A 25,191-nucleotide genomic window follows, 5' to 3' on the forward strand; every position below is an offset into this window, starting at 1 on the left:
CTGTCTTTGGCTTTGCAGATGGCCCTTTCACTACGTCCTTCTGTCCTCTCTCTATGAGCGTGCAGCCCTGGGAGCTCTCTGTGCCCTAAGCACCTTTTCTTATAAGGACAGCAGCCTCGCTTAATCGCCTTGTTTTAACTTAACCATCTCTTTAAAGGCACTGTCTTCAAATACAGTCTCATTTTGTATTAGGGGTTAGGACTTCAACATATAAATTTGGGGAGCGGAACACAGTTCTGCCCATAACACTCTGCCTTCTGCACCCTCAAAATTCATGTCCTCCTCACAGCAAAATACATTCACCTGCATTCAACAGCCTAAGCCTTAACCCATTCTACCGTCAATTCTAAGTCCCAAATCTCATCTAAATATCATCTACATCAAGGTGGATGAGACTCAAGATGTATGATTCGTCTTGCAGCAAAAATTCTTCTCCAGCTGTGAACCTGTGAAACCAGACAAATTATTTGATTCCAAAATACAGTGATGGAGACAGGCTTAGGATAGACATTCCCATTCCAAAAGGCAGAACTTGGAAGGAAGAAAAAAGGGTCATGGGTCCAAAGCAAGTCCAAGACCTAGCTGGGCAAATTATGTTCAATTTTAAGGCCTGAGAATAATTCTTTTTACATGATGGTCTGTCCTCCAGGCCCATTGGGCTGGCAGAATTTCTTCAAGGCCCCAGGTGGTAGCCTTGCTTTTGAGGCCTTGGACAATGACAGCCTGACTCACTGACACTGAGACAGAGACAGCCTCCCCCTTTGAAATGGAAGAGACACTTCCTCGCCCCCTGGGTCTGAACACTTTCAGTGTGGGGTGAGAGTAGCAGCTTTAGGGACCATTCTTCCTTTTTCTTGAAAGATAATACATGCTCACACCCAGAGCCAGATAGATCTATTGTCCCATCCTGTAGCATCTCAGAAGCCTGCTGTTGTATCCTGTCTCTGTCCCCTTTAGTCCAAGTCAGCAGTGTTTCTGCTGCTGGTAGAACCCCATCTCTATTCTTGCCTTCTGTTGAGATGGCTGATTAGATCTGTGAGTCCCACTGTCACTCTTTAGGGAGTGATTGTTCAGTCACACCATTGGTGCCCTCTCCAGAACACATTCTTTTTCTTGCAATGTGGATAAGCTGAGAATTTTCCAGATCTTTAAGTTCTGGTTTGTTTAGCCTAACAATTTTTTCTTTAATTTCTCTCACTTCTCTTGCACTTTGCTAGAAGCAGGTAAGGAGAAAGGAAAGTGGCAAGGAAAGTACAGCAGGCTTTCAACACTTGGCTTAGAAATCTCAGCAGAATATCCAAGGTTGTCACTTACAAGCTCTACCTTCCACAAAACACAAAAACGCAATTCAGCGACGTTCTTGGCCATTTTATAACAAGGATTGCCTTTTCTTCAGTGTCTAACAATACATTCTCATTTCTGTCTAAAATCTCACTAGAATCACCTTTCATGTCCGTATTTCTAGCAACAGTCTCTCTTAGCATCTGAGTCAACGTTCATTGCAGCACAGTTTGGGGAAGCTTGCCAAACTCAACAGATTATACTATATCTCCCCCTGAAAGAGAAGAGTGAGACATAAGTCCTCTGAAGTCTCCTCCACTCCTACTACATCTTGAAGTCATATGTTGATTCTTTTCATGGTATTATGTGCCTGCGTTTTAAGGAAAATAGCATTCTTAAAGCAAAGCAAAAATTTTACTAAAGAAAAAAATTATCCTTTCATGTCACTTTCTTAGAGTGAACCAAGTAACTTTTGTATGAGAGAAGGATGGGGGCCCATAGATGCACACCTCAGTTTTGCAGGGTAGGTTCCTACAGCCACGTCCCCCTGGGCTAATAAGGCTAATGGAATCATGGTGGCAGTTTTGCACTGGCCTCCAGCTGATGAAAACTTTTGCCATGAGAACTTAACTTAGCCCTTCTGATGCTTTTACTGCCTGTTGACACAGAAGGTGAAAAATGACCAACTGTGCTATACGTAAAAACAAAGGCCACATATTCTTATATTCTTTTAGAATAGGTCTTATATGCTGATTTTTAAAATATTAGGGGAAAAATTGACTTGTGATACTTGAAAGTTCGTAGAACAGGGCACTGCATTAAAACAGGGTTTATGCAGATAAAACACACTTTTCTGTTCTTGGCCAGCAGTTCCACCGTCAGGATACTTATTCCATACAGCACTGTATGATACAGACCAAGATTTATAGTTGGTGATTTCCTGAATAACCACTCAGATAGCACATGCCTCCACAAAACAACTTTCATATGTTCTGCAAGGCACAAAGTAGTATAAAAGAAAGGATTGTTTGTTCCAGGATTTTTGTGGGGTGGTTTCTTTTTTTTCTTTTTCTTTTTTTTTTTTTTTTGTCTCCCACAAGACAGAATTTTTCTTCTTGCCCTAAAATTTGAAAGATTTCTCCTTTCTCTCCCCTTCTTCCACAAGTAGTCCCACCCTAAAAAGGAAGATGAAGTTCTCTAGCAACCCTTAAGTTGCTCATAAGAAATAGCTTCAACTTTTGCTTTGGGGCAAGACGTTCACATATTGGGGTTGTGGGCCAATAAAACTAGTCAATAGAAGGAATGGGGAAGAAGCAGTGAATGTAAGGACAGTGTTAGGGAGGAAGGGGGAATATTCTGGTTTTCATTTCTGTAGATTTTTAGGCCAAATTTGAAGACAGGCTCTTGAAGATACATGAAGTATCTCTAACTTGATTTTATGTATGCACACTTTATGTACTATCTGTACATAAGTCATAGACATATAGAGTGGACTAGAATTGAGAGTTCAGAAATGAACTCTCACTTGTACAGTCAGTTAATTTTCAATAAAGGTACCAAGACAGTTCAACAAAGGTAGCCTTTTTTTTTTTTTTTAATACTTTAAGTTGTAGGGTACATGTGCACAACGTGCAGGTTTGTTACATATGTGTACATGTGCCATGTTGGTGTGCTGCACCCATTAACTCATCAGGCAGTCTTTTCAATAAGTGGTGCTGGGACAACTGGGTAGCCATATGCAAAAGAATGAAGTTAGACTCTCACCTCACACCATATACAAAAAGTAGTTCAAAATGGATCAAAGACCTAAACTAAGAGATAAAAGAGAAGAAAACATAGGCATGAATATGTAACATATAAAACACCAAAAATATAAACAACAAAAGAAGAAATAGATGAATGAGACTTCATCAAAATAAAAACATTTTTGCTTCAAATAACACCATTAAGAAAGTGAAAAGACAGCCCACAGAATGGAGGAAACACTTTCAAATCATATATCAAATAAGAATCTTGTATACTGAATATGCAAGGAACTCTTATAACTCAAAAATAAGAAGACAAATAATTCAACTAAAACATGAGCGATAGATTTGAAAGACATTTCTCCAAAAGTATATAAATGGGCTATATGTATATAAAAGGAAGCTGAATATCATTAGCCATCAGGGAAATGAAAATCAAAACCATAATGAGATGCCACTTTGCATCCACCAGGATGGCTGTAATCAAAACGACAGAAGAGTATTGGCAAGGATGTGAAGAAATTGAAATCCTCATATACTGCTGGTGGGAAGGGGAAATGGTACAGCTGTTTTGGAAAACAGTCTGGAAGTCCTAAAAAGATTAAACATAGAGTTACCATATGACCCAGCAATTCTACTCTTGGGTATATACCCAAGGGAAATGAGAACATACGTCAATGCAAAAACTAGTTCACAAGTGTTTATAGCAGTATCATTCACAATAGTCAAAAAGTTGGGGGAGGAATAACACGTCCAAAAACTGATGAATAAATAAATAAATGTGATCTATCCATACAATGAAATATTATTCAAGAAAAAAATATGAAGTCCAGATGAACATGGATAAACCTTGAAAACATTATGCTAAGTGAAAGGTCACAAAAGGCCACATATTGTATGAGTCTATTTACATTTACAGGAAATGTTCAGAATAGGCAAATCTAAAGACAGTAGATTAGTGGGTTAGGGGCTTGGGGGTAAATGGAGAGTGACTGTTTATGGATATAAGGTTTCTTTTTTGGTGTAAGGAAGATGTTCTAAAATTGATGATGATGATGGTCTTTCAACCCAGTGAATATACTAAAAAACCATTGCAATCCACGTGTTAAATGGGTGAGTGTATGATGTGTGGATTATATCTCAATAAAGATGTTAAGCCACACACAGTCATATTACATAATTACACAGTTATATTGAATTCCATTATAATTTTAGATTTATGGACTAACACTGAATACTCAGAGTATTAAGCGACCTGTTCCAGTGCATATAGCTGGTGATCACAGAGCCAGACTTCTGGAACATCAGGCCAGTTGTCCCTCTGTTGTGATTGTTATAGGAAGTTTGACCCCAACATACCATACAAGTCACACTTAAAACTTATATTGGTGTGGCCAGGTACCACTCACTTGTTCATGTAACAGATCAGCAAATCCCTGGAACTGAGGTTGGCAATGGCAATAGCAACCTGCTCCTGTAAGGTTCAGTAGTGTAGGGTGGGGGTGAGGAGACACAAGAGCTGCTGTTGCTTTTTTTTTTTTTTTAAACCAACAAGAATGACCTTGAAAACAAGGGGTTCTTTACCACACAATTATTCAGGGACCCTGACTGATGGAAGTTATTCTACCTTCTCCAGCCAGCAGACGGGGAGGAGAGAGAAGAGACGTATCCATGGGAGGTTTTCCTGAGCCATCTTAGAGTGGTGCACCCCTCACACTCATTTCCCCACACCTTCTGTGGTTACAATGCCGTCACTTGGCCCCCTCACAGATGCCGTGGGCCTACGAATGCAGACTCTGACCAGCAGCTACTCTTAGTTGAACAATTTGGTATTGAAGCAGCTATGGTTGTCTGAGGTATATACCCTGGGGTTCGTTGTCTCTCGCTTGCCAGGAAAATTTAGGACACATACACAAGGAGTTTAGGAGCAGAGGTTTAATAGGTAGAAGAGAAGAGGAAGAGAAACAGCTTCCTCTGTAGAGGAAGGGGTCTCCCAGCAGAAAGGACCCGCTGGTGGTGAATGCCCCGAGTTTCATAGTAGGGTCAAGAGCCAGTGTCTGATGTACATAGAGCTCATAGATTGGTTCAATCAGGTATGATGTTTACATAGTGCGTGGGGAAGGCTTGTTGCCCCACCCTAATCTTCTTATGCAAATGGGCTTTCCAGTTGATGGGGCCATCTTGTCTGCTCCTTTACAGTACAGGTGGCTGACAGAGAAGGGAAGGTGGAGCCGCCATCTTGAACATGTCTAATCCTTAGTTCTTGCCGGCATTCACCTGTGCAAGCTCCCAACTTGCAGGCTGCTGTTTGTTAGAAAATGATTTGTGGCGGCTTTTCATTAAAAAGAAAAACTTTACCAAGGACTCCCATACCCTTGCTATCTGCCTGAGTGATTTCTTCTTAACTCCTGTATCGCTATCTGTGCTTGAAGTTTTTTCCTTATACTAAAAAATCGATCTAAAGGCTAGTCAGCCCACATGATGACTGTGCACAAGTTTGGAAGTTGCATATCATGGCTCCTGCTTCATTGTGAGGGATTTTAATACCTTTAGAGCAATGTTAAGTACCCAGTCTGACTGGTTATTCTGTCAGCAGAGTCTGTCACCTGTCCTAGAAGAATAGTCTTGTTTGTTGCTCATATACGGGCTGATGATTGATAGGAGTTTCCGAATTGTATTTTATTGGAAGGATCTTTGAGAACTCTAGGCCTGTGGGCCTTCCTGAGGAGGTGACTGCATTTGAATAGGCTCTGAGTTTCCTATATCCTGCCTCTGCCCTGCTACAACACTACAAGGGGAAACCTGGACCATTTACTGTGCCTGTTGCAAGGTAGGTGACAAGGGAGTTCTGAGAGAACAAACAAAGCCCCAGGAATCTACTCAACCCTGACAGTGAATATACTATCCTCTGACCTAATACTGAAACAGTGACAACATCTGTCTCCAAGCTGTGGAACTCTGACCGCTACTCTGAAAGTAGCCCTGGAGTATTTTGTTACCACTTTTGTTTTACGCTAGGCCTAGACTGGAGGATTCAGTTCGGTGAGTTGTGAGAAATTAAAAGTTGGAATTAGAGGAGCAGAGGCTGGCCCCTGTCAACTTCTTGAGCTGGGTGGCCTTAGCCTTTTCTGAGCTTTGGAAAACCTCAGATATCATGTCAGAACATCAACAGAATCTGAGAACAACACCGGAAAATCATCAGCAAATGGTGATCCCGATAGCACCTCTTCCTTATAGAGTGATCATGAGAAGATTCCATGATAATCCCCATAAAGTATCAAGTCCAGATTTTGGCACAAGGTCGTGCTCAATAACTACTAGCTGTCATTGATAATAATAGCATCATCTTTTGACTTTCAAGGCAGAGAAAAAGAGGTATCTCCATTGATGCCTAATGTTAAAAAAAGTAACACTTCGTAAATCTTTGGCAATATCTTAAAATATTTTATGATGTAACTGTGATTCTTGGAAAACTTTCTTTTTAGCAGTCAGAATCTTTCATAACCATGTTAAGTACTTGCTTTGTATAAACAGGTTGCCAGGCACAAAGGGATCATAAAGAGAAAGAAGAAATGGCCTTTGCCTTTGAGCAGTTGATAATGTCATAAGAATTAGCCATGGCTATATTTTAAACAGGTTGTAGCTAACCTAAGTTTTTGCTATCAATGTTTTATTATTTTTTTTCTTAATTTTTTTTGAGACAGAGTCTCTGTCGCCCAGGCTGGAGTGCAGTGGTGCGATCTCGGCTCACTGCAACCTCCGCCTCTCAGATTCAAGCAATTCTCCTGCCTCAGCCTCCTGAGTAGCTGGGACTGCAGGCACCCATTACCATGCGCAACTAATTTTTGTCTTTAGTAGAGATAGAGTTTTGCCATGTTGGCCAGGGTGGTCTCGAACTCCTGACCTCAAGTGATCCGCCCCTCTCAGCCTCCCAAAGTGTTGGGATTACAGGCATGAGCCACCATGCCCGGCCTGGTATCAGTGTTTTAAACTAACTGCACATATATTCTAATACAGACAAAAATGTGATTAGCTCTTTTTAAAAACAAGCCCAACTCTAAAATATCATACTTCAGAGCTTTTATTTTTGCATCCTGCCCCTTGCTCCCAATTGTCAGCTTATCTCCCCCTACTCTTGCTACCAATTGTCAGTTTACCCCCAACCTTACTCCTCACACATATACCCAATTACCAGGTTGTTATAAAACATTCATATGGCCGGGCGCGGTGGCTCAAGCCTGTAATCCCAGCACTTTGGGAGGCCGAGACGGGTGGATCACGAGGTCAGGAGATCGAGACCATCCTGGTCTACACGGTGAAACCCCGTCTCTACTAAAAAATACAAAAAACTAGCCGGGCGAGGTGGCGGGCGCCTGTAGTCCCAGCTACTCGGGAGGCTGAGGCAGGAGAATGGCGTGAACCCAGGAGGCGGAGCTTGCAGTGAGCCGAGATCGCGCCACTGCACTCCAGCCTGGGCGACAGAGCTAGACTCCGTCTCAAAAAAAAAAAAACATTCATATATTTTTGTGTATAAAATGATTTCTTGCATTTTTCCAAGATAATTATTTGAAAATGTAATTATTTGAAAACAGATTGTGTTTTACCGTGAAATCACCTAATACCCTAATTAGTTTCTTTAACTTAGAAACTTGGTCTAGAGCAGTGGCTCTTAACTTGGCCACATTTTTTTTTTAAGGCAGCATTATTATTTATTTCTTCTTTTCAAAATTTAGCAAGTCCGTGATATTCCTACTTCAGTTTATTCGACGCAAGGCTCAAATGATATGTGAATGATATGCATGATATGTGAAAAGGAAGTTCATCATCATCATATCTTACCTGTTCCTTGTTCTTCCAGTTTCACAGCCCCTTAGAATGTTAGAGCTGGCAAGGACTTTATCAACAAATTCTTCTCATCACCAACACCCCTCCTTTAGCAGAGGAGAGAAACTGAGGCTCAGAGATGTGAGGGGACTTGCTTACAGTCACACCACCACTATGTGACTGACTCCTGGTGCAGAACCCTCCCTTCAACCACGTGCCTCTCCCTGGCTGGTAATCTCTGTCTGTTTTTCAACTCCCTTTTCTGAGATGTCACCAAGTCCTCTTACCGTTTCCTGGAAATGTCTCTTGGTTGTCTTCCTTCCCGTTTCTTCCTGGCTGATCCCATCCCTCAACACCTCACAATGGGAAAGGCCTGACAGAGGACTTGGTCTCTGAGGCATCCATTATACTAGATGAATTTTCTCTAATTACCACTGTCAGCACATCACTCCTCTTCTTTGAGGCTGCCAGGAGCTCCCTGCTTCTTGTGGCTACAAATGTCAACACCTGTCCTTGCATGCTAGACCTTCCAGAGCCTAGCTTCACGGTGAAGGCCCAGCTTCATTGCTCTTTTCTCCCTGTGAGCCCCAAAGGCCCACTGTCTTCCCTGGGTTTTCTTCGTGAGTCAGCCAGGTTTCTTTTATGCCTTTAGTTTCTGTTCTCCCCAGCTTCCGGTTCTCTCCCTGCCTTTCCAACTACAGCAGGTCCTCCAATACTGTCGTTTCATTCTATGTCATTTCCTCATAATGTTGATGAAGGAAAAGAAAGGGCCACTGTGGAGTTTGTGTGGTCTCCCCAGGTCTGCGTGGGTTTTCTCTGGGCACTCGTTAGATGTGCGTGTTAGGTTAACTGATGTGGCTACATTGTCCCCACTGAGTGAGTATGGTGGGGGTGTGAGTGTGTTCTCCAGTGGGAATGCATCCTGTCCAGGGTTAGTGCCCCTCACCCCCCCACCCCTGAGCTGCTGGGATAGGCTCTGGCCACACAAGACCCTGAACTGGAATAAGAGGGTGAAGAATTTTCTTACTTTTTGTGTTTTTCCAGTCCCTTCGTTATACTAAAAGTTTATGTTAATCTTTCTTAATTGTTTGTATAGCTCACATTTATTTCAGTGTTTAACATCGAGGTGTTTTGGTCTTTATTTAGAAGTTTGGTGATGTTTTTGTGGCCAGAAATATGCAATAGGAACTTAATTATTTTTTAGAGACAGAGGCTTGCACTGTTGCCCAGGCTGGAATGCTGTGGCCTGACTATGACTTACTGCAGCCTCAAACTCCTGGTCTCAAGCAATCCCCTGACCTTAACTCCCTGAGTAGCTGGGACCACAGGTGCGAACCACCATGCCTGGCTCTTTTTTTTTTTTTTTTTTTTTTAAGAGAGCCAGGGCCTCACTGTGCTGCCTAGCCTGGTTCAAACTCCTGGCCTCAAGCAATCCTCCCACCTCACCCTCCCAAAGTGCTGGAATTACAGGCATGAGCCATAGCGTCCAGTGTAACCTGTTTGTAGAAATTTGCCTATGGTACGATTGATTTTGTTATACATTATTTTGCTTAAATTCATAGTTTCCAGGTAGGTGAGTACTTACTGTACTCTATTCTTTGAGGCCAAGTCCAGGTGCTACCACCTTTTTAATGTTTTCCTTGATTGCTGCAGTGATAACCCAATGATTCCCCTTTACTCCCAAACTTTTTCTGATTATATCCTACCATGTAGCATTGCACATCATAGCCTGTCGTATGGTTCTGTGGCTTTTCCTTAGAATTGTGTGGCCTTCTCAAGTGTATTGAATGCTCTTTGAAGGCAAGGCTTATGTTTATATTTTTATCATATACACTATTCCTTTCCCATCCATTGGAAATATGTTCAAAGACCCTCAGTGGATGCCTGAGACTGAAGATAACACCAAACTTTGAATATAGTGTTTTTGCATATAGATACATACCTATGCTCAGGTTTAATTTATAAAGTAGGCATAGAAAGAGATTAACAACAGTAACTAATAATAAAACAGAACAATTATAACAATTGTAACAATATATTATGATAAAAGTTCTGTGAATGTGGACTCTGTCTCTGTCTCCAAATATCTTATTGTACTGCACTTACCCTTCTTGTGATGAGGAAGGGATGGGAGTGGGACAGCATGAGATTTCATCACACTACTCAGAATGGTATGCAATTTAAAACTCATGAATTTTGTATTCTTGGAACTTTCCATTTAATATTTTCAGACCTAGTTGACCTCAAGTAACTAAAACTGCAGAAAGTGAAACCTTGGATAACGGGGGACTACTGGATTCCAATTCTATAATGCCTAATACGTGGTCAGCAATAACCACTTATTAGGGGCTTGTTGAACTTCTAAAAGTTGTTATTCAGAGCTACAAGCGATTCAGACATATTATAGTGTTGGCAGCTTGGGTTGGGATCAGTTGTTAATATTGGGGCATGGTGCTCTACTGTGTTTCACATGTTGGCAGGACCAGTGGCTATTGTGTTAGTGATCCTCTAAGGAGACTGTCTATATAGATATAGTGCTCACGCTAATAGTTGGATTTGTAGATCAATAGCTGAGTGGCAGGGAGGCTGGGGACTCGCCTGCTGAGAACTGCACACCAGCATCTTGAATCTTCCAGTAGGTAATAATTACTTGAGAAAGGAATATCCTCATAACTCTGACAGATCCTCAGCACACCACTGTGACATGTGAACTGGCCTGTCTCCTCTTCCACTGTAAGTCCTTGAGCCAGTAATGACCTTGGTGTTCTCTTTTCTACAATACTGGCACAACATCTTAAGGTTTAATCTGATCTTTGTCTAAAATATTTTTTTCAGAACCCATTAAGTACGGTATTTTCCCAAAAAAGATAAGTGTGTTGTCATAAGTTCCTGGTATTGGAAAAAGGAGTCTGTATTATTTAAAGAAGCCTTGTCTGCTTACTTAATTCCGATGCCCCTTTTCCATGCCTTCCTACCTTTCCTGGTAGTCATTCCTGGACTGAGGTAACTGTAGATTTTATAGTACTTTGGACTGTGACTCCCCAAGGCACAACCCCTAAAAGAATTGCCTCTGCCGAAGTCTCATAAACTTGGAATTATTTTTTCTTTAATGTCAGCAGGACTGATTCCGCCCATACAAAATGGTTTGGCCTTTTCCTTCTTTGGCACAAAAAGAGACTTGGCAAAGGCTCAGATAAAGGTGAAGTTGATGAGCTCTGGCATGGGAGTGAGCTCAGCGCTTCTGGGCTTTCATTCCCCCTGTTCGTCTCATGTTCGAAACCCTCATTCCATCCAGAAAGTCTTCCCTTCCCACCAGTGACACCTAAAGATGTTTCAGATCCTGCTTCCTTTGTCTCCAACACACACAGCGAAATGCTGAATGCCTTCATTTGCAGAAAGTTACCCAACTGGAGTCACTTTAATATTTTTTTAATCTTTTTAGGTGGATGGAAGTTTGCTTAGTTGAAGAATTGCCACCAACCACTGAACTGGAAGAAGGGCTCCGGAATGGAGTTTACCTTGCAAAGTTAGCCAAGTTCTTTGCCCCGAAAATGGTATCAGAGAAAAAGATCTATGATGTGGAACAAACACGTTATAAGGTAACCAAGATCTAATTGGTTTTGGCTTTCAGCTAAAAGTGAAAGTTTGGTATTTCATATCCTCTCCCTTCTTTTAGTGTTTGTGTAAGGATTTTGGGGGCTGGGGGATGTCTTTGGAGCCTGTTAATAGCATTCCTGAGGCAGCAGCAGTTTTAAAAAGCAAAGTGTTTCTATTTCTGGTCTGATGCTGAGAGACTTCTGACTTATGGGGCCTCCCAGTGCCTCTCCCAATTATTCCTTCATGGAAGTCAGTTTTGACTTTATTAGTGCCAGTAAAGGTAAAAGTGGGGGCATGCTACCACTCCTTTTTTCACTTGAACTTGTGGCCCTAAAGAGTTAGGGCCAATGTGATAAAACAAGTAGGAAGGTCGAATGATCAGCCAAGCGTTCTTTTCCATTTGATGCTTAAAACAAAATATGACTAACGACTTTGTGTAAACTAGTTTTAAGAATTGTTTCAGGACTAATTAGGGAAGCATCAGAAAATAAAAATCTATCATAGCCCTTTCAGAAACATCACAACAGCTGAGTGTGGTGGCTCTTGCCCATAATCCCAACACTTTTGGAGGCCAAGGTAGGAGGATTGCTTGAGCCCAGGAGTTCAAGGCTGCAGTAAGCTATGATCACACCACTGCCCTTGAGCCTAGGTGAGAGTGAGACCCTGTTTCTAAGATAATAATAGCAAGAAGAAGAAGAAGAAAGTTCAACAATAAAAACCGCACTGTTATTTAAATTTGGAGGAAGCAGGAGAAGAAAACAAAATCAAACACCAATTTTATAGTAATAGAAATCCTGATTTTTTAGAGATACATATCAAAGTATTTAAAGATAAAGTGATACATCTAGGATTTGTTTCAAAATAATTGAGGGGAAGGTAGACAGATGATAAAAAGCTGGCCATGAGTTCGTAACTGTTGAGTTGATTGATGGTTACATAGGAGTTCATTATACTATTCTGTCTACTTTTTTACATTTGAACTTATATATTCAAAAGGAAAAGGAAAAAGCAAACGCCAACCTAGAAGGCTCCTCCATTAGCAATGTATCTTCAAAACAGAATTTTTAAATGTCTGGTGTTCTATTCTGCAATTTGTGACCTCTTGTCTGCTGCAGGTCAAGGTTTCTAAAGCTTCTTTGAAACTTGATCTTTATTTGTTTAATGCATTCACTTCTGTATATCAATATTTTTTATCTGCAGATTTTCAAGTATTCTGAACAGTTATTTCTCTTACAGCTATATGTTGAGTATAGTTGGAAAAGGAATTATTTCCCATTTATTGCATAATTCATAGTACCCTTCACTTCTTGAGGCAAAATATATTCTTTAAATATGTACATTAAATACAGGTAGAATGTTTGAATAATCTTTAAAGTTAACAATAGACAAGATTACTTGTCAAATTTATTTTGAGTCTATTTTTCTAGTCTAGTCAAAAAGGTAACCGAGCACAAGTTTTTGCCTTGAATAATGTTATAAATAAAAACGTTTACATTTATTAAAGTAAATTTGTGTTCATGAAGTTTCACTCCAGAGTTCTAGCTCAATATAACCTTCCACAAGACTTTAATAAAACAATCACTTAGCCAGCTAAAATTAAAGTTTAGAAAATTTTTTTGAGAAATATTTTTAGAAACTCAGAGAAGCCCAGAAAAAGACCATCTGTATCCTCTCTTCACAACATAAATATTTGTTCACATTTTAGACTACATCTTGTCTTTTTTTCATGGCTTTTATTTTGGTTATAATCAAGATCTAGGTCTGTCAGTACCAACACGTATGTAGATTTGATGATAGAGTTAAAGCGTAGTTGGGATAGGCTCCAGCTCGACTGAAAGGGAATTACAGATTTTCTTTTGGCTTTCTTGGACTGTGAGAATCAGGCTGGGAAGACAGGCCCTTCATGGAAGTGAGCCTCAGAGCAGTGTGTGAGCCAGTTCTTTTCTCTTCCTGGAATATTGTATACCTTGAATATAGGAGTGTCCTTCCAGACCAGCTCGGGGCCCTCATGGGCAGTGGCCTCATGGCAACTTAAATAGGTACCTGCTCCTCCTGGCATCAGAGATCCTATTATTTAAATGAATAACAACTTCTCTTTAGGATGGGGACAGGGGAAATAATATTCGCAATTTCTGGTTATGGAGTAAAATACTTGTGGGGCGTAGGCAGGTGATGACATACATGCCCAAGTGAAACATCCCAAGAGGGAGACCACCCCTGCCTCCTCAGATCCCTGGAAGGCCGGGTGGCACAGAGATGATGCTGGGAGAGGGGCAGGAAGGAGGGAGGCATAGCAGGAGGGAACCGTGGCCAGCTGTGGTGTGGGAGCCCCTCCTTGCTGAGTTAAAAGAAAAAAACATAAGATGAATGGAAAGGACCCCTCTGTGGATTGACTGCAGAAAGAGGTTTGTTTTTTTCTTATTAAATCCGTGAAAGTGCCTAGTGTTCTGGATGGAAACTTTGAGTGATTTGCCTTGTAATCATAAAATCTTATTTTAGGGCCTTTTCACTTCTCATACAAAAATGAAAGGAGATAAATATTAGCAAATAGGTAACTCGACTTCCTGATCTTGTGTTCTTCAGGACTGAAACATATCACATAGCCCTTTGCAAGGAGAGCTAAATCATGGGACTAAGGCAAAGATGTTGAAGCACGAGGGAACACTCAATAACCCAGCCCTAGCCCCTCATGCCATCTGGAAACCATGAATTTATTGAACTCCGGCTCTCGCTGCAGGGTCTGCCTAGACTGTAGCCATAAAATATGTCAGCCTTGGCACTGGCAGCTTTGATGACTATCAGTTAGGCAGACAGGAGCTTTTGTGCTGCCTCATTCTCTTTGTCTGCCAGCTTATGTACAACCCTAGTTCCTCATTAATTTAGGATTGGAAAGATGTCCTGAGTATTTGATTTCAACTTTCCAGTTATAAGTATTTTTTCCATGGCCACCTCTGCCGTCCACACCAGGTCTGAGTTACATGCCCATGCTATGTGCTCTGCAGGTCCTGACACAGTCTGTCTTGCACATGCCATAGTGTATTGTAAAGCGGTCAGGCACCGTATGTGCCTCGATGCCTCATACCCAGTTAATGGTGCAGAGTCTGATCCATAGTAGGTACTTGGGGAGTAGCTGTTGGATAAAGGAATGAATGACAATAGTTTCACATAAGCCAAAGGATTCCATACCTTTTCTTGCCTTCTGTGCTTTATTTGGTACGTACTCAATATGCTGAGTGTGACACTCTTCCTCTAAGAATGGTGCTCAAGCCTCCTGCAGAACCACCTAATGGGTGTGTGTAAAAACTGGATTCCTGGGTCCCACCCCAGACTAGTGAGTCAGGCAGAATCTCTTGACCCAGGAAGCAGTACTCTTAATAAATCACCTGCAGGTGATTCTTTTCTTCTGTGCTTCTAAGGTTTGAGTTGAGAACCACTGCTCTAATAAGTGAATAAACATTAATATAACAAATTGCAATACAATTGTAGGGAAGGAAGATAAAGGTGTACCACAATAGAAATACATATAGGGTAGAATTCATTCATCCATACAACACTTGTCAAGACCTATCGCATGTCAGGCACTATTCTAGGCACTAATGGCAGAATAGTGAGCCAAGCAGGCAAGGGCTTGGTTTCGTGGTGGTGGGGAGGCGGACTAAGTGAATGTATAGCTGTGAATTGTGATAAGCGTCTGAAGGAAGACACGAAAGCTAATGTTATGGGTAGATAGCAACGGCCAGGAGATGGGCTTCTCTGAGGAGGAGTTTACTCTGAGGTTGGAAGAGTGAGAAGAAAGTCACCTGTGTGGACTCAGGGGTGGGCATCAGGAAGAACTGTACAAAGAGAGGGAGCTCATTTGTGAGAGACTTGCCACAAGGAGGAAAAGAACTTGGCCATAGTGGAGTGGTTGAAAGGGATGGTGGTGGAAGATGATGCCAGGAAGAGCAGAGATGAGATTGCACAGCCATGCAGGCCCCATGGAGCACCTGAGATTTCATGCTATGTTGAGGGGACAGCAATCAGAAGCCTTGTGATGCCATATGGTGCAGTTTGTGCTTCAGAAAGATCAGTGGCTGCTATACAGAGAACAAACCAGAAAGAGGATGAGAGGGGACAGAGTCCAGGGAGGGGATAATTCAGTCCAGGTAGCAGTGGCCTGCACAGATAAGAAGTGACCTGCTTCAAGAGGGAAAACCAAGGGTGGATCCTGAAAAGGAAATAGAAATGGGTGGAGGGTCATGAGAAGACAACTGGGTGGACAGTGGGAGATGACCAAGGAGGAGGGAGCAGTCCTGTCCATTCTAAATGGGTTGTTGGGTGGTGAAGGGCCAGGAAGGTTTCCATGGTGGGGTCTTGAAAGATTAGAAAGTGGTCCCAGGCAGACTGGGGCAGGCAAGAGAAAGAGGAGTGGACGGAAGGGCCTTCCTTGGGGAGGTTTCAGTCTGACAAGGTTCAAAGATAGTACTCTGAACAGCACCTTGATAATTGTAGGTTTATAATAAATTCTTGTCAAATATGTAGGTGTGCCTTAGATAGGGAAGGCATGCACACAGTGGTTAGCAGTGTGAACTGCAGAATCAAAATACTTCAGAGTCTAGCTTCGCCATTAACTTTGGCTCTCTGAGCCGCAGTTTCCTCACCTGTGAAGTGGGAATACAGATTGAGTATCCCTAATCCAAAAATCCAAGGTGCTCCAATTGACATGACACTCAAAGGAAATGGTCCTTGGAGCATTTTGGATTTTGGATTTTGGGATTAGGGGTGCTCAGTCAGTATGTCTAATGCAAATATTCCAGAATTTGTAAAAATCAGAAACTTGAAACACTTCTAATGCCAAACATTTCAGATAAGGGATCCTCAACGTAATAACAACAGTATCTGCCTTTGTAGAGATATTGTGAGGCACAAAATGATCCATGCAGGGCACTTGGCATGGTGCCTGATAGACATAAGCATCTAATGAATATTGGAGGCAGTGTTTGTTCTAAAGTACTTGAGCAGTAAAATAAACATAATATTTGGACTTGAAGTGCAAATATTATGTGGTTCTGCAAGGGAGTCTTAACCTTGAGCCTGACTAGTTAGGTCAACTCAAGCATCTTACTGACTTGTGCCCTCAGTTTCCTCATCTGTAAAATAAGCAAATTTGGGTAATGTTACTGGTTTCTAAAGTGCCTCCTGGTTTTAAAATGCTTTGATTCCAGTGCGTAAGATGTTAGCATCCAATGATGACAACGTAATTCCTCATCTATGCAGTTTAAACTAGATGAACCATGTTTGCTGGTGTAATAGCTCAGCAGTGGAAAAACAACATATACTTCCTGGTCCAATACCTGAAAGAAATTAGGTGTATGGATAACAGCAACCCTTGGCTAAATCTGACTGTAGACATGTCACCTCATCTAATAGTAATATACAGGACTGGAGCGGGAAGAAAAGACTTGTTAAAGATGATTATAGTGGACTGAGATTATTTCAAGCCTATTTAGAAGACCATTTTCATTCTAAGTGAAGCAAACTCAGTAGATTGACAACGTTATTGCTGCAATTCGCTAACCAAAGTGTGTTTCTTAAGTATGCAAACATGAATCATAGGGTTTTGAAGTCAGCATTCTCAGGTAGTTTAAAAGGATGAAAGATTTGAAATCTGTCATTTCATTTGTTGCAGAAATATGACCAAGATAACCACCCTTTTCTTCAGTGCCTCTTAATATGAAGCACTGAACATTTTTCTGACCTTAAATGTAAATGAAAGTTCCAAGCCTAATCTTGTAGTGTAATAGTTATGATAACTAATATTTACTGCATTCTTAGGTGCACTTTGCAACTAAATACCTTCCATATATTCTCAGTTTAATCTCTGCAACTCAAAGAAGCATTTTGTGGCTCAGGAACCAAGGTTCAGAAAGATTTGTATCTTTCCTGAGATACTTTGCTAACAAGACCACTAAATACATGGGTGTCTTTGTTATATAATTTGGGATTGTTGGAGCCCACCAGTTTTGGAAACCAGAAACCCTCTGTGGTCAAACAAGATTAGGTTTATTTAACTTGTTGGGCAAGAAAAATGCATACCCGTATTGCCACAGGGAAGAGAAATGAGTAGATTTGGTCTTGTGCTGGGTGATTCTAGTAGGGATTTAGGGAAGCAAGAACCCATTTTCTTTTGGGTATTGTCAGGAAGTGGGATCAATTTGGTGTCTTGGTAATTTTTATCTAAGAGGTGGGAAGATTGAATAGGGACTTAGATAGTCATCAGTAAAGAAAGCAGAGTAGCTCATATTAGTTGGAAGAGGGGGACATTATTTTGTGGCACAAAAGGTTCTCGTACCTGTCTTGGTTCAGACTTGATTGTGGATTGTTTCTATCTTGTTTTTCCATGGTCACAGATTGACCTTGTCTGAAAATTATTTGCATAAACAAATTTTTGCTGAGTTATAAACACTCAAACAGTATGGCCTGACCTGTCAAATCTCTGGACTTTGTTTATTCCTTTTCCTTCTTCCCTTCCTTTAACTCTCCCTTCCTCTACCTACTTCATTAGTAGTTAATTTTTGCCTTCCAAAGAATAACCAAACAATCTAGGTCCTGCATTCTTCTCTGGTAGAGTGTCAGCATAGGGAAGTTTTCAGATCCAGAGGGATGTAGTCTTGAATCCCACGTCAGCCACTTGACAACTACTTGACTTTAGGCAAATCACATCATCTTTTTGGCCTATCTTTCCACATCTTTAAAAAATAGGAATTTATTCCATTGTGTGAATGCACCAGAGTTTATTTAATCTTATTCACCCACTAAAGGACATTTCCATTGTTCCCAGTCTGGGTCTATTAAAATAAAGCTGTTATGAACACTGGAAAAAAAATAGGAATGATAATTACCTTTCAGGGTGTTTTGAAAATTAGGGATAATGTACATGAAGTGATTGGAACACATGGTTCAATCACAAATAGTGGCCACCATTAAAAAGGCATAAACATTTGTCAAATGTTAACTTGTTTATACTCTATAATTTCTAACAGCAATGAAAATACTTTTTATATAACAAACTATTAGATTGTGGAAGGTAACAGAAGGTGGGAAGAGCCAAACTTTCTGAATGTGATTATCTACTACTGAATGTTAGTTATATGGTAAAACTCACTATAGTTATTGTTTTGTATATTTATTAAAAAGTATAATAAACAGATGACATTGTGCTATGCATTTAACTAGTGAAAAACACAAGATCATTTTAAAGTTCTTAATGGTCCATTCCTGATAAACTTTTATGAGATACAGGCAAGAATGCTATACTTATAGACTGTGCAGAAGGAATGACTATCTGATGAGGGCTATAAAGAAGAAATGGAAGATATACAAAAGCTATTTTTGTTGTAGGGGTAGGAAAAGATCTTGTTAAATATTTCTGCCGAAGGTTTGCTTCTTATATACAAGGCCAAGATCAGGGTTAAATCAGAAGAATTGATACTAAAATTAGTTCTGAATTGTAGGATGGTTTATGTTTTGTTTTTGTCTTTGTATTTTGCTACATTTTCCAAGTTTTCTGCAGAAATATTATGTTCATGATTAGAACAAAAAAAATGTAGTCTTCTAAAAATCCTGTCTTTTTCTGAAGTTGCTAGGCCTCTCAGCCATGGTTGTCAAAATCTGGACACCATACATGTGTGTATGTGTGTACACACCCACGCCTGTGTACATGTGTCTCATAAAACATCCTTAAGCATGTGCTAGACATTAAGCAGTCTTGGAGATTCTAGTTCAGAATTTACCTCAATTGTGTGAATTATGGAAATTCATGGTTCATCACAGATGGTTGCGATGTTGCCAAGATACAGTCTAGCCTCCTTTAGTGTGTCTCTGTTTTATGTGAACATTAATAACTCTGTTCCAGGAGAAATACAATTAAAAAGCATCCTGTACATGAAAAAAGTTATTACAAATGACTCACTTTTTGTGTGGTTCCTTCTCTCCTTTTTTCCCTCCCATCCTCACGTTAGAAGTCTGGCCTTCATTTTCGACACACGGATAATACTGTCCAGTGGTTAAGAGCGATGGAGTCTATTGGTCTACCCAAGGTAAGCCTTCACACACTGGAACCTGAACTGGAAAGGCAAAGAGGTAGTACACAAACACCTCTTTATGAGCAATGACTTTGGAGACTGGGTTATGTTAACGTAGAAATGAGAAATGTGAGGACTAAAAAATGTGGAAAGACCTATCCAAAGTAACATATGGCAAGAACTCAGAATGAGGGATGTGCACAGTTTGAGAGTAGCCAGGTAAAAGTGTATACAAAATAAAGGCAGAACAAGCTATAGCTGGTAGATAGTTGAGCTATCTAAAACAGCCAACTCCCTTTCTTGTATTGCTATTTATATATGAAGATTCTGAGTCTCAGCCAGTTGTGGTGGCTCATACCTGTAATCCCAGCACTTTGGGAGGCTAAGGTGAGAGAATCACTTGAGGCCAGGAGTTTGAGACCAGCCTGGGCGACATGGCAAAACCCTGTCTCTATTTAAAAAAAAGAAAGAAAGAAATCTCATTGTATTAGTATATATTTTATTACTGTAATTATTATAAATTTATTTTTTGTAAATTATTGTTATTATTATTTCGAGACAGAGTCTGGCTCTGTCGCCCAGTCTGGATTGCAGTGACTTAATCTTGGCTCACTACCACCTCCATCTCTCATGTTCAAGTGATTCTCCCACCTCAGCCTCCCGAGTAGCTGGGACCACGGGCAAGTAGCTGCTCCACGCTCAGCTAATTTTTGTTTTTGTTTTTGTTTCTGTAGAGACAGGGTTTTGCCATGTCGGCCAGGCTGGTCTCAGACTCCTGAGCTCAAGCGATCTGTCCGTCACGGCATCCCAAAAGTGCTGGGATTACAGGGATGAGCTACCACGCCCGGCCTATACATTATTATTATAAATCATTATATCACTTGTAAAGGCTAGGGGGTTATAGCTCTTACTCCTAAAATAGATCTCCTAAATATAATTTACTCAGCAAACAGTCAGTGCTTGTTAAATTCGAAGAGCAGGCATCCTAAAGTCTGTGAGAGAATTAGGCAAGTGAAGGAAATGAGGAAACAATTACATTTGGTAAAAATTGTAGAACTATTTTTTAAACTTGTTATTTTGAAATAATTATAGAATCACAGGAAGTTGTAAAAATAGTACTTCTATGTGTATCCTTCATTCAGCTTTCCCCTGCTGGTGACATCTAACTGCAGTACATGTTAAATTGATGTTGGTGTATTAATGTAAACTAGACTACAGACCTTCTTCCATTTTCACCATTTCACATGCAATTGTTTGTGTGAGTGGGCTTCTGTGTGCATGTATGTGTGATTCTGTGCAGTTTTATCCCATGAATAGATTTGTGTAACCACCACCACAATCAAGACACAGACACACAGAAGAGTGGTCCTTCTGATTGCGTCCCTCCCCCAGCCCTGTTCCCTGGCAACCACTACTACGTTCTCTGTCTCTATAGTTTTGGCATTTTGAGCACAATATATAAGTGTAATCATATAGCAGGTATCCTTTGACTCACATTGTTTCCACTCTATATATGGCTCTTGAGACCCATCTGGGTCAATAGCTTGCTCCTATGTGTTGCTTAGTATGTGCAGCAATTTTTTTTTTTTTTGAGACAGAGTCTCGCTCTGTCACTTAAGCTGGGGTGCGGTGGTGCAATCTCGGCTCACTGCAACCTCCGCCTCCCAGATTCAAGTGATTCTCCTGTCTCAGCCTCCCAAGTAGCTGGGGTTACAGGTGGGCACCACCACACCTGGCTATTTTTTATATTTTTAGTAGAGACAGGGTTTCCGCATGTTGGCCAGGCTGGTCTCGAACTCCTGACTTCAGGTGATTTGCCCTCCTCAGCCTCCCAAAGTGCTGGGATTACAGGCATGAGCCACCATGCCTGGCCTATACAGCTATTTTTTAAAAATTATTTAGGAGTGGTCTCACTGGAGGTCAAGAGGATAAGCTACTGGCTTATGAAGACCTCTGTTGTACCAGGTGTGCAATGAAAAACACCCACCACCACAGAAACAGAAGATTCCTTAAATGTAATTTATTAATGCCTATTTTTAATATAATTATGCTCATATCTGTTTTAGGTCAGTCTCATTTTATCTTGAAATAATCAATGTTTAAATTTTGTTCTGCCATTTTTAATCAAACTATTTTGTCTTCTCCTAAAATGCCCAGAACGTTAAATGCTGTTTCCTTCTAGGAACTGGCTGTAATACATAATTCATGTTTCTGGATTGTGATTTAGCAACTACTAACTAGAGACTGGGTGATAAACAGATTAATAAAAAAGGAATTTAAACAATTGTTTTGTATAAGGCAACATCAAATTCAGATCATTTCATTAGATTTGATAGATCTGATGTAAACCTTTTCAAATTGTGTGTATTTAGGGCCAAACAAATGGTGTTATATAGCAGGTTTTATTTTAACGTTGGTTTTTATTATGAAGTCATTGATATATTGCATTGCAGGGGCAAGAGACTGTATACTAAGTTGACTTTGATGTATCATATTTAACTAGTATCCTTTCATTTATCAATATTAAGTGCTTACTCTGTGCTCAGTATCATCCTAGGTGCCGGAAATACAATGCTGCATAAAACATTCTGGTGAACGATAAATTGATCTCATCTCCTTGCTGAAGGAAGACATTTATAATGCCTTTCCAGGAGAAATATAAATATAAAAGGTTCTTGTTTAAAGAAAAGGGAAGAGGCAATTGTAGTTGTTCTCTGCTTACATAGAGAACTTTAAACTGGTAATACTCTTTCTTGTTTTTTGAGACAGAGTCTTGCTCTGTCACCCAGGCTGTACTGCAGTGGTGCCATCTCGGCTCACTGCAAGCTTCGCCTCCTGGGTTCAAGTGATTCTCCTGCCTCGGCCACCCAAGGTGTGCTCCACCATGCCCAGCTTTTTTTTTTTTTTTTAATTTTTAGTAGAGACGGGAGTTTCACCATGTTGGTCAGGCTGGTCTTGAACTCCTGAGCTCAGGTGATCTACCTGCCTCTGCCTCCCAAAGCACCACCATGCCCAGCTAATACTCTTCTGAGTTTAGGGATCCTCTTCTCATTGACACTTTAGTAGCAAATGCATTAAAGGAAAGGTGAAAAGGCTTTTACAATTTCTTAGGCTACTGCCATTTCTTTAAGTACTTAGTAATTATACATTTTATAGCTCAAGTAACTTTGCTTCTTTCTTTTCTCAGCTTTTCTCAATGACCAACAGGAAATTGCACTTGAGTATCAAGTGCTACCATATGATACATGATTTTAGTTTTTGATGTCAGTTTTTATAAAATATTTACTTAAAGTAAATAATATCTAAATGATTATCTTAATTTTAAAAGCCTCAAGCTTAATTATTTTTTGTGTGTTCTTAGGAACAGAGAAATTTGGTGCCTCACTCTGAAATCTGTTTCTTTTGTTGATTTGTTTGTTCGTTTGTTTTGTTGTGAGACGGAGTTTTGTTCTTGTCATCCAGGCTGGAGTGCAGTGGCACGTGCTTGGCTCACTGCAACCTCCACCTGCTGGGTTCAAGCAATTCTCCTACCTCAGCCTCCCAAGTAGCTGGGATTACAGTCATGCACCACCATGCCTGGCTAATGTTGGCTGGGCTGGTTTTGAACTCCTGACCTCAGGTGATCCGCCCGCGTCAGCCTCCCAAAGTGCTGGGATTATAGGCGTGAGCCACTGGACCTGACCTGAAATCTGTTTCTTATCAGGCTGTTAGTTTCAAGTTTAAGAAAAAGAGTATGAAATAGTATATATGATAAACCCCCATGACACACATTTACCTATGTAACAAACCTTCACAAGTACCCCAAACCTAAAATAAAACATTTTAGAAGAAGAAAAAGAGTGTGAAGGTGTATTCAAAACTTTGATGTTCAGACCTTTCAGTCTAGTAATTTCATATTTAGATGATTATCCAAAATAGTCAGATGCTCAGAAAATACAGAAATATTCATCGTGGTGGCTTATAATAGGGAAAAATTAGAAGCAAAACAAATGTTCAACCATGGATAACTGGCTAAGCTATGGTTCAAAAATATGAAAGAATCATATATATCTATTAAAAATAATCTCATAGAATAATGAAGGGGATGGGAAATAGTTGTGTTCCGTTAAGTGTTTTAAACAGGTTTACACTAAGTACAATTTTGTTTTCACATGCACACACATATATAAACCTAAAAAAATCAGAGACATACAGAAAAAAAGACCAGAAGAAAAATAGGGGCAAAATTGCTGATAGTGACAATCTGAAAGGTGGGGTCATAGGTGTTTTTCCTTCACACCTTATATACTTTCCAGATTTTATTTGGTGAAAATGTATTACTTTTTAAAAAGTAATTTTTAAAGATTTTTTAAAATGTGTATGTGTTGTATATGCCTGTACAGAGCACATATGCCAAGATTTTAACAATGCAATAAAGTGGCTAATAAAAAGGACACCCTTCTCAGGCCCATGGGACCTCTGGGAAGTCAGGAGTGTGAAGGCTACAGGAGGCAGAGCCCATATGTGCTCATATGCCTGTGAAAGGAAACACTGCCATTAACACTGTGGACACAGCCTCCTTGGAGTAGCTGGCTGGGGACCCCACTATCCTCCTGTGGACCACTCTTAGGCGTGCTGTCAGGCAGGGGTCCGGATACGGTGATTGGTCTATCTACAGCAAGATGAAGCAATGGCGGAGAGGTTCCTCTATGTTTAAATAATTATAGGATAGCAAGGACAATCAAATAGGATCATTTTGGGAAGTTAAAATACTTGTGAGAAGCAAAACATATAATAAACATTGTTTCTTTTGTTTTCCAGATATTTTATCCAGAAACAACAGATGTCTATGATCGGAAAAACATACCAAGAATGATATATTGCATTCACGCACTGAGGTAGGGGGAAAATGCAGCTAAAAGACACTCTAAAAAGCAGATTTAAATAAAACTAAAATTTCAATTTTAAAAGAGGTCTTAAGTTACTTTAATAGTTTGAAGAACTTTTTATTAGATTCCATTGTTTTGGATTTGCTAACACAAAATTAAAATAATGGTCACATATAAGTAGTCTTTGAACTTGAAAAATGTTTTTCTGATTTTTAAATGTAACTCAATTTAGAAAACCAGAAAATGAATGAAAACCATTAAGTATAATAAAGAGAGAATTTAGGTTGAAACTTCTAGAAATCCAACTGTAATGTACTACTATATTCTTGAGTTATGACCTAGTTTATAAATATAATGCAGATATATCAAATGAGCAGCTTTAATAGTCATTATAATTTTGGTTTAATGAGTTAAAATTATAATTTAGTTCAATTCTTATAGATTAAGAAAATATAATGGTAAGAATACTTTCTTTTGATCTTTTGTTCAATAGAATTTGTACCCTAAGGATAAAGAAGAAACATAGTAGTTGGTGTAAATTAGTCAAATCAAGACACATTCATTATTTTAAAGCAGTTGTTCAATAACTTGAATTTTGAAAATGCTGAAATTCTGCTAGTTCACAGATTACATTTTATCTTATTGGCCTGGCGGAAATTTGATTTTTAGATGGTAACAAAGATTATTCTAAAAATCCAGTTTGTGGCTATTGTCTTGAGTGTACACAGGTAATGGTTTTGGAAGACTTCATGTCTGATTACATTTTAAGTTACTTTTAGAACATCTGCCTTGTGTTTTTATCACTAGAAGTCA

At 39.9% G+C, this 25,191-nt stretch overlaps 1 protein-coding gene across 2 annotated transcripts in view; it reads left to right on the top strand.

The window, feature by feature from the left end:
- IQGAP2 (IQ motif containing GTPase activating protein 2) overlaps positions 1-25,191 on the top strand; it is a 315,690-nt gene that overhangs the window by 155,733 nt on the left and 134,766 nt on the right. For both annotated transcript variants that reach the window (XM_033179907.1, XM_033179908.1), the window contains exons 3-5: positions 11,293-11,449; positions 19,448-19,525; positions 24,311-24,387. In XM_033179907.1, coding sequence (XP_033035798.1) covers positions 11,293-11,449; positions 19,448-19,525; positions 24,311-24,387 — 312 coding nt within the window. The remainder of the gene's footprint in view (positions 1-11,292; positions 11,450-19,447; positions 19,526-24,310; positions 24,388-25,191) is intronic.

Source organism: Trachypithecus francoisi, unplaced genomic scaffold (assembly GCF_009764315.1).
Source record: "Trachypithecus francoisi isolate TF-2019V2 unplaced genomic scaffold, Tfra_2.0 Lachesis_group2, whole genome shotgun sequence".
Lineage (NCBI taxonomy): Eukaryota > Metazoa > Chordata > Mammalia > Primates > Cercopithecidae > Trachypithecus > Trachypithecus francoisi.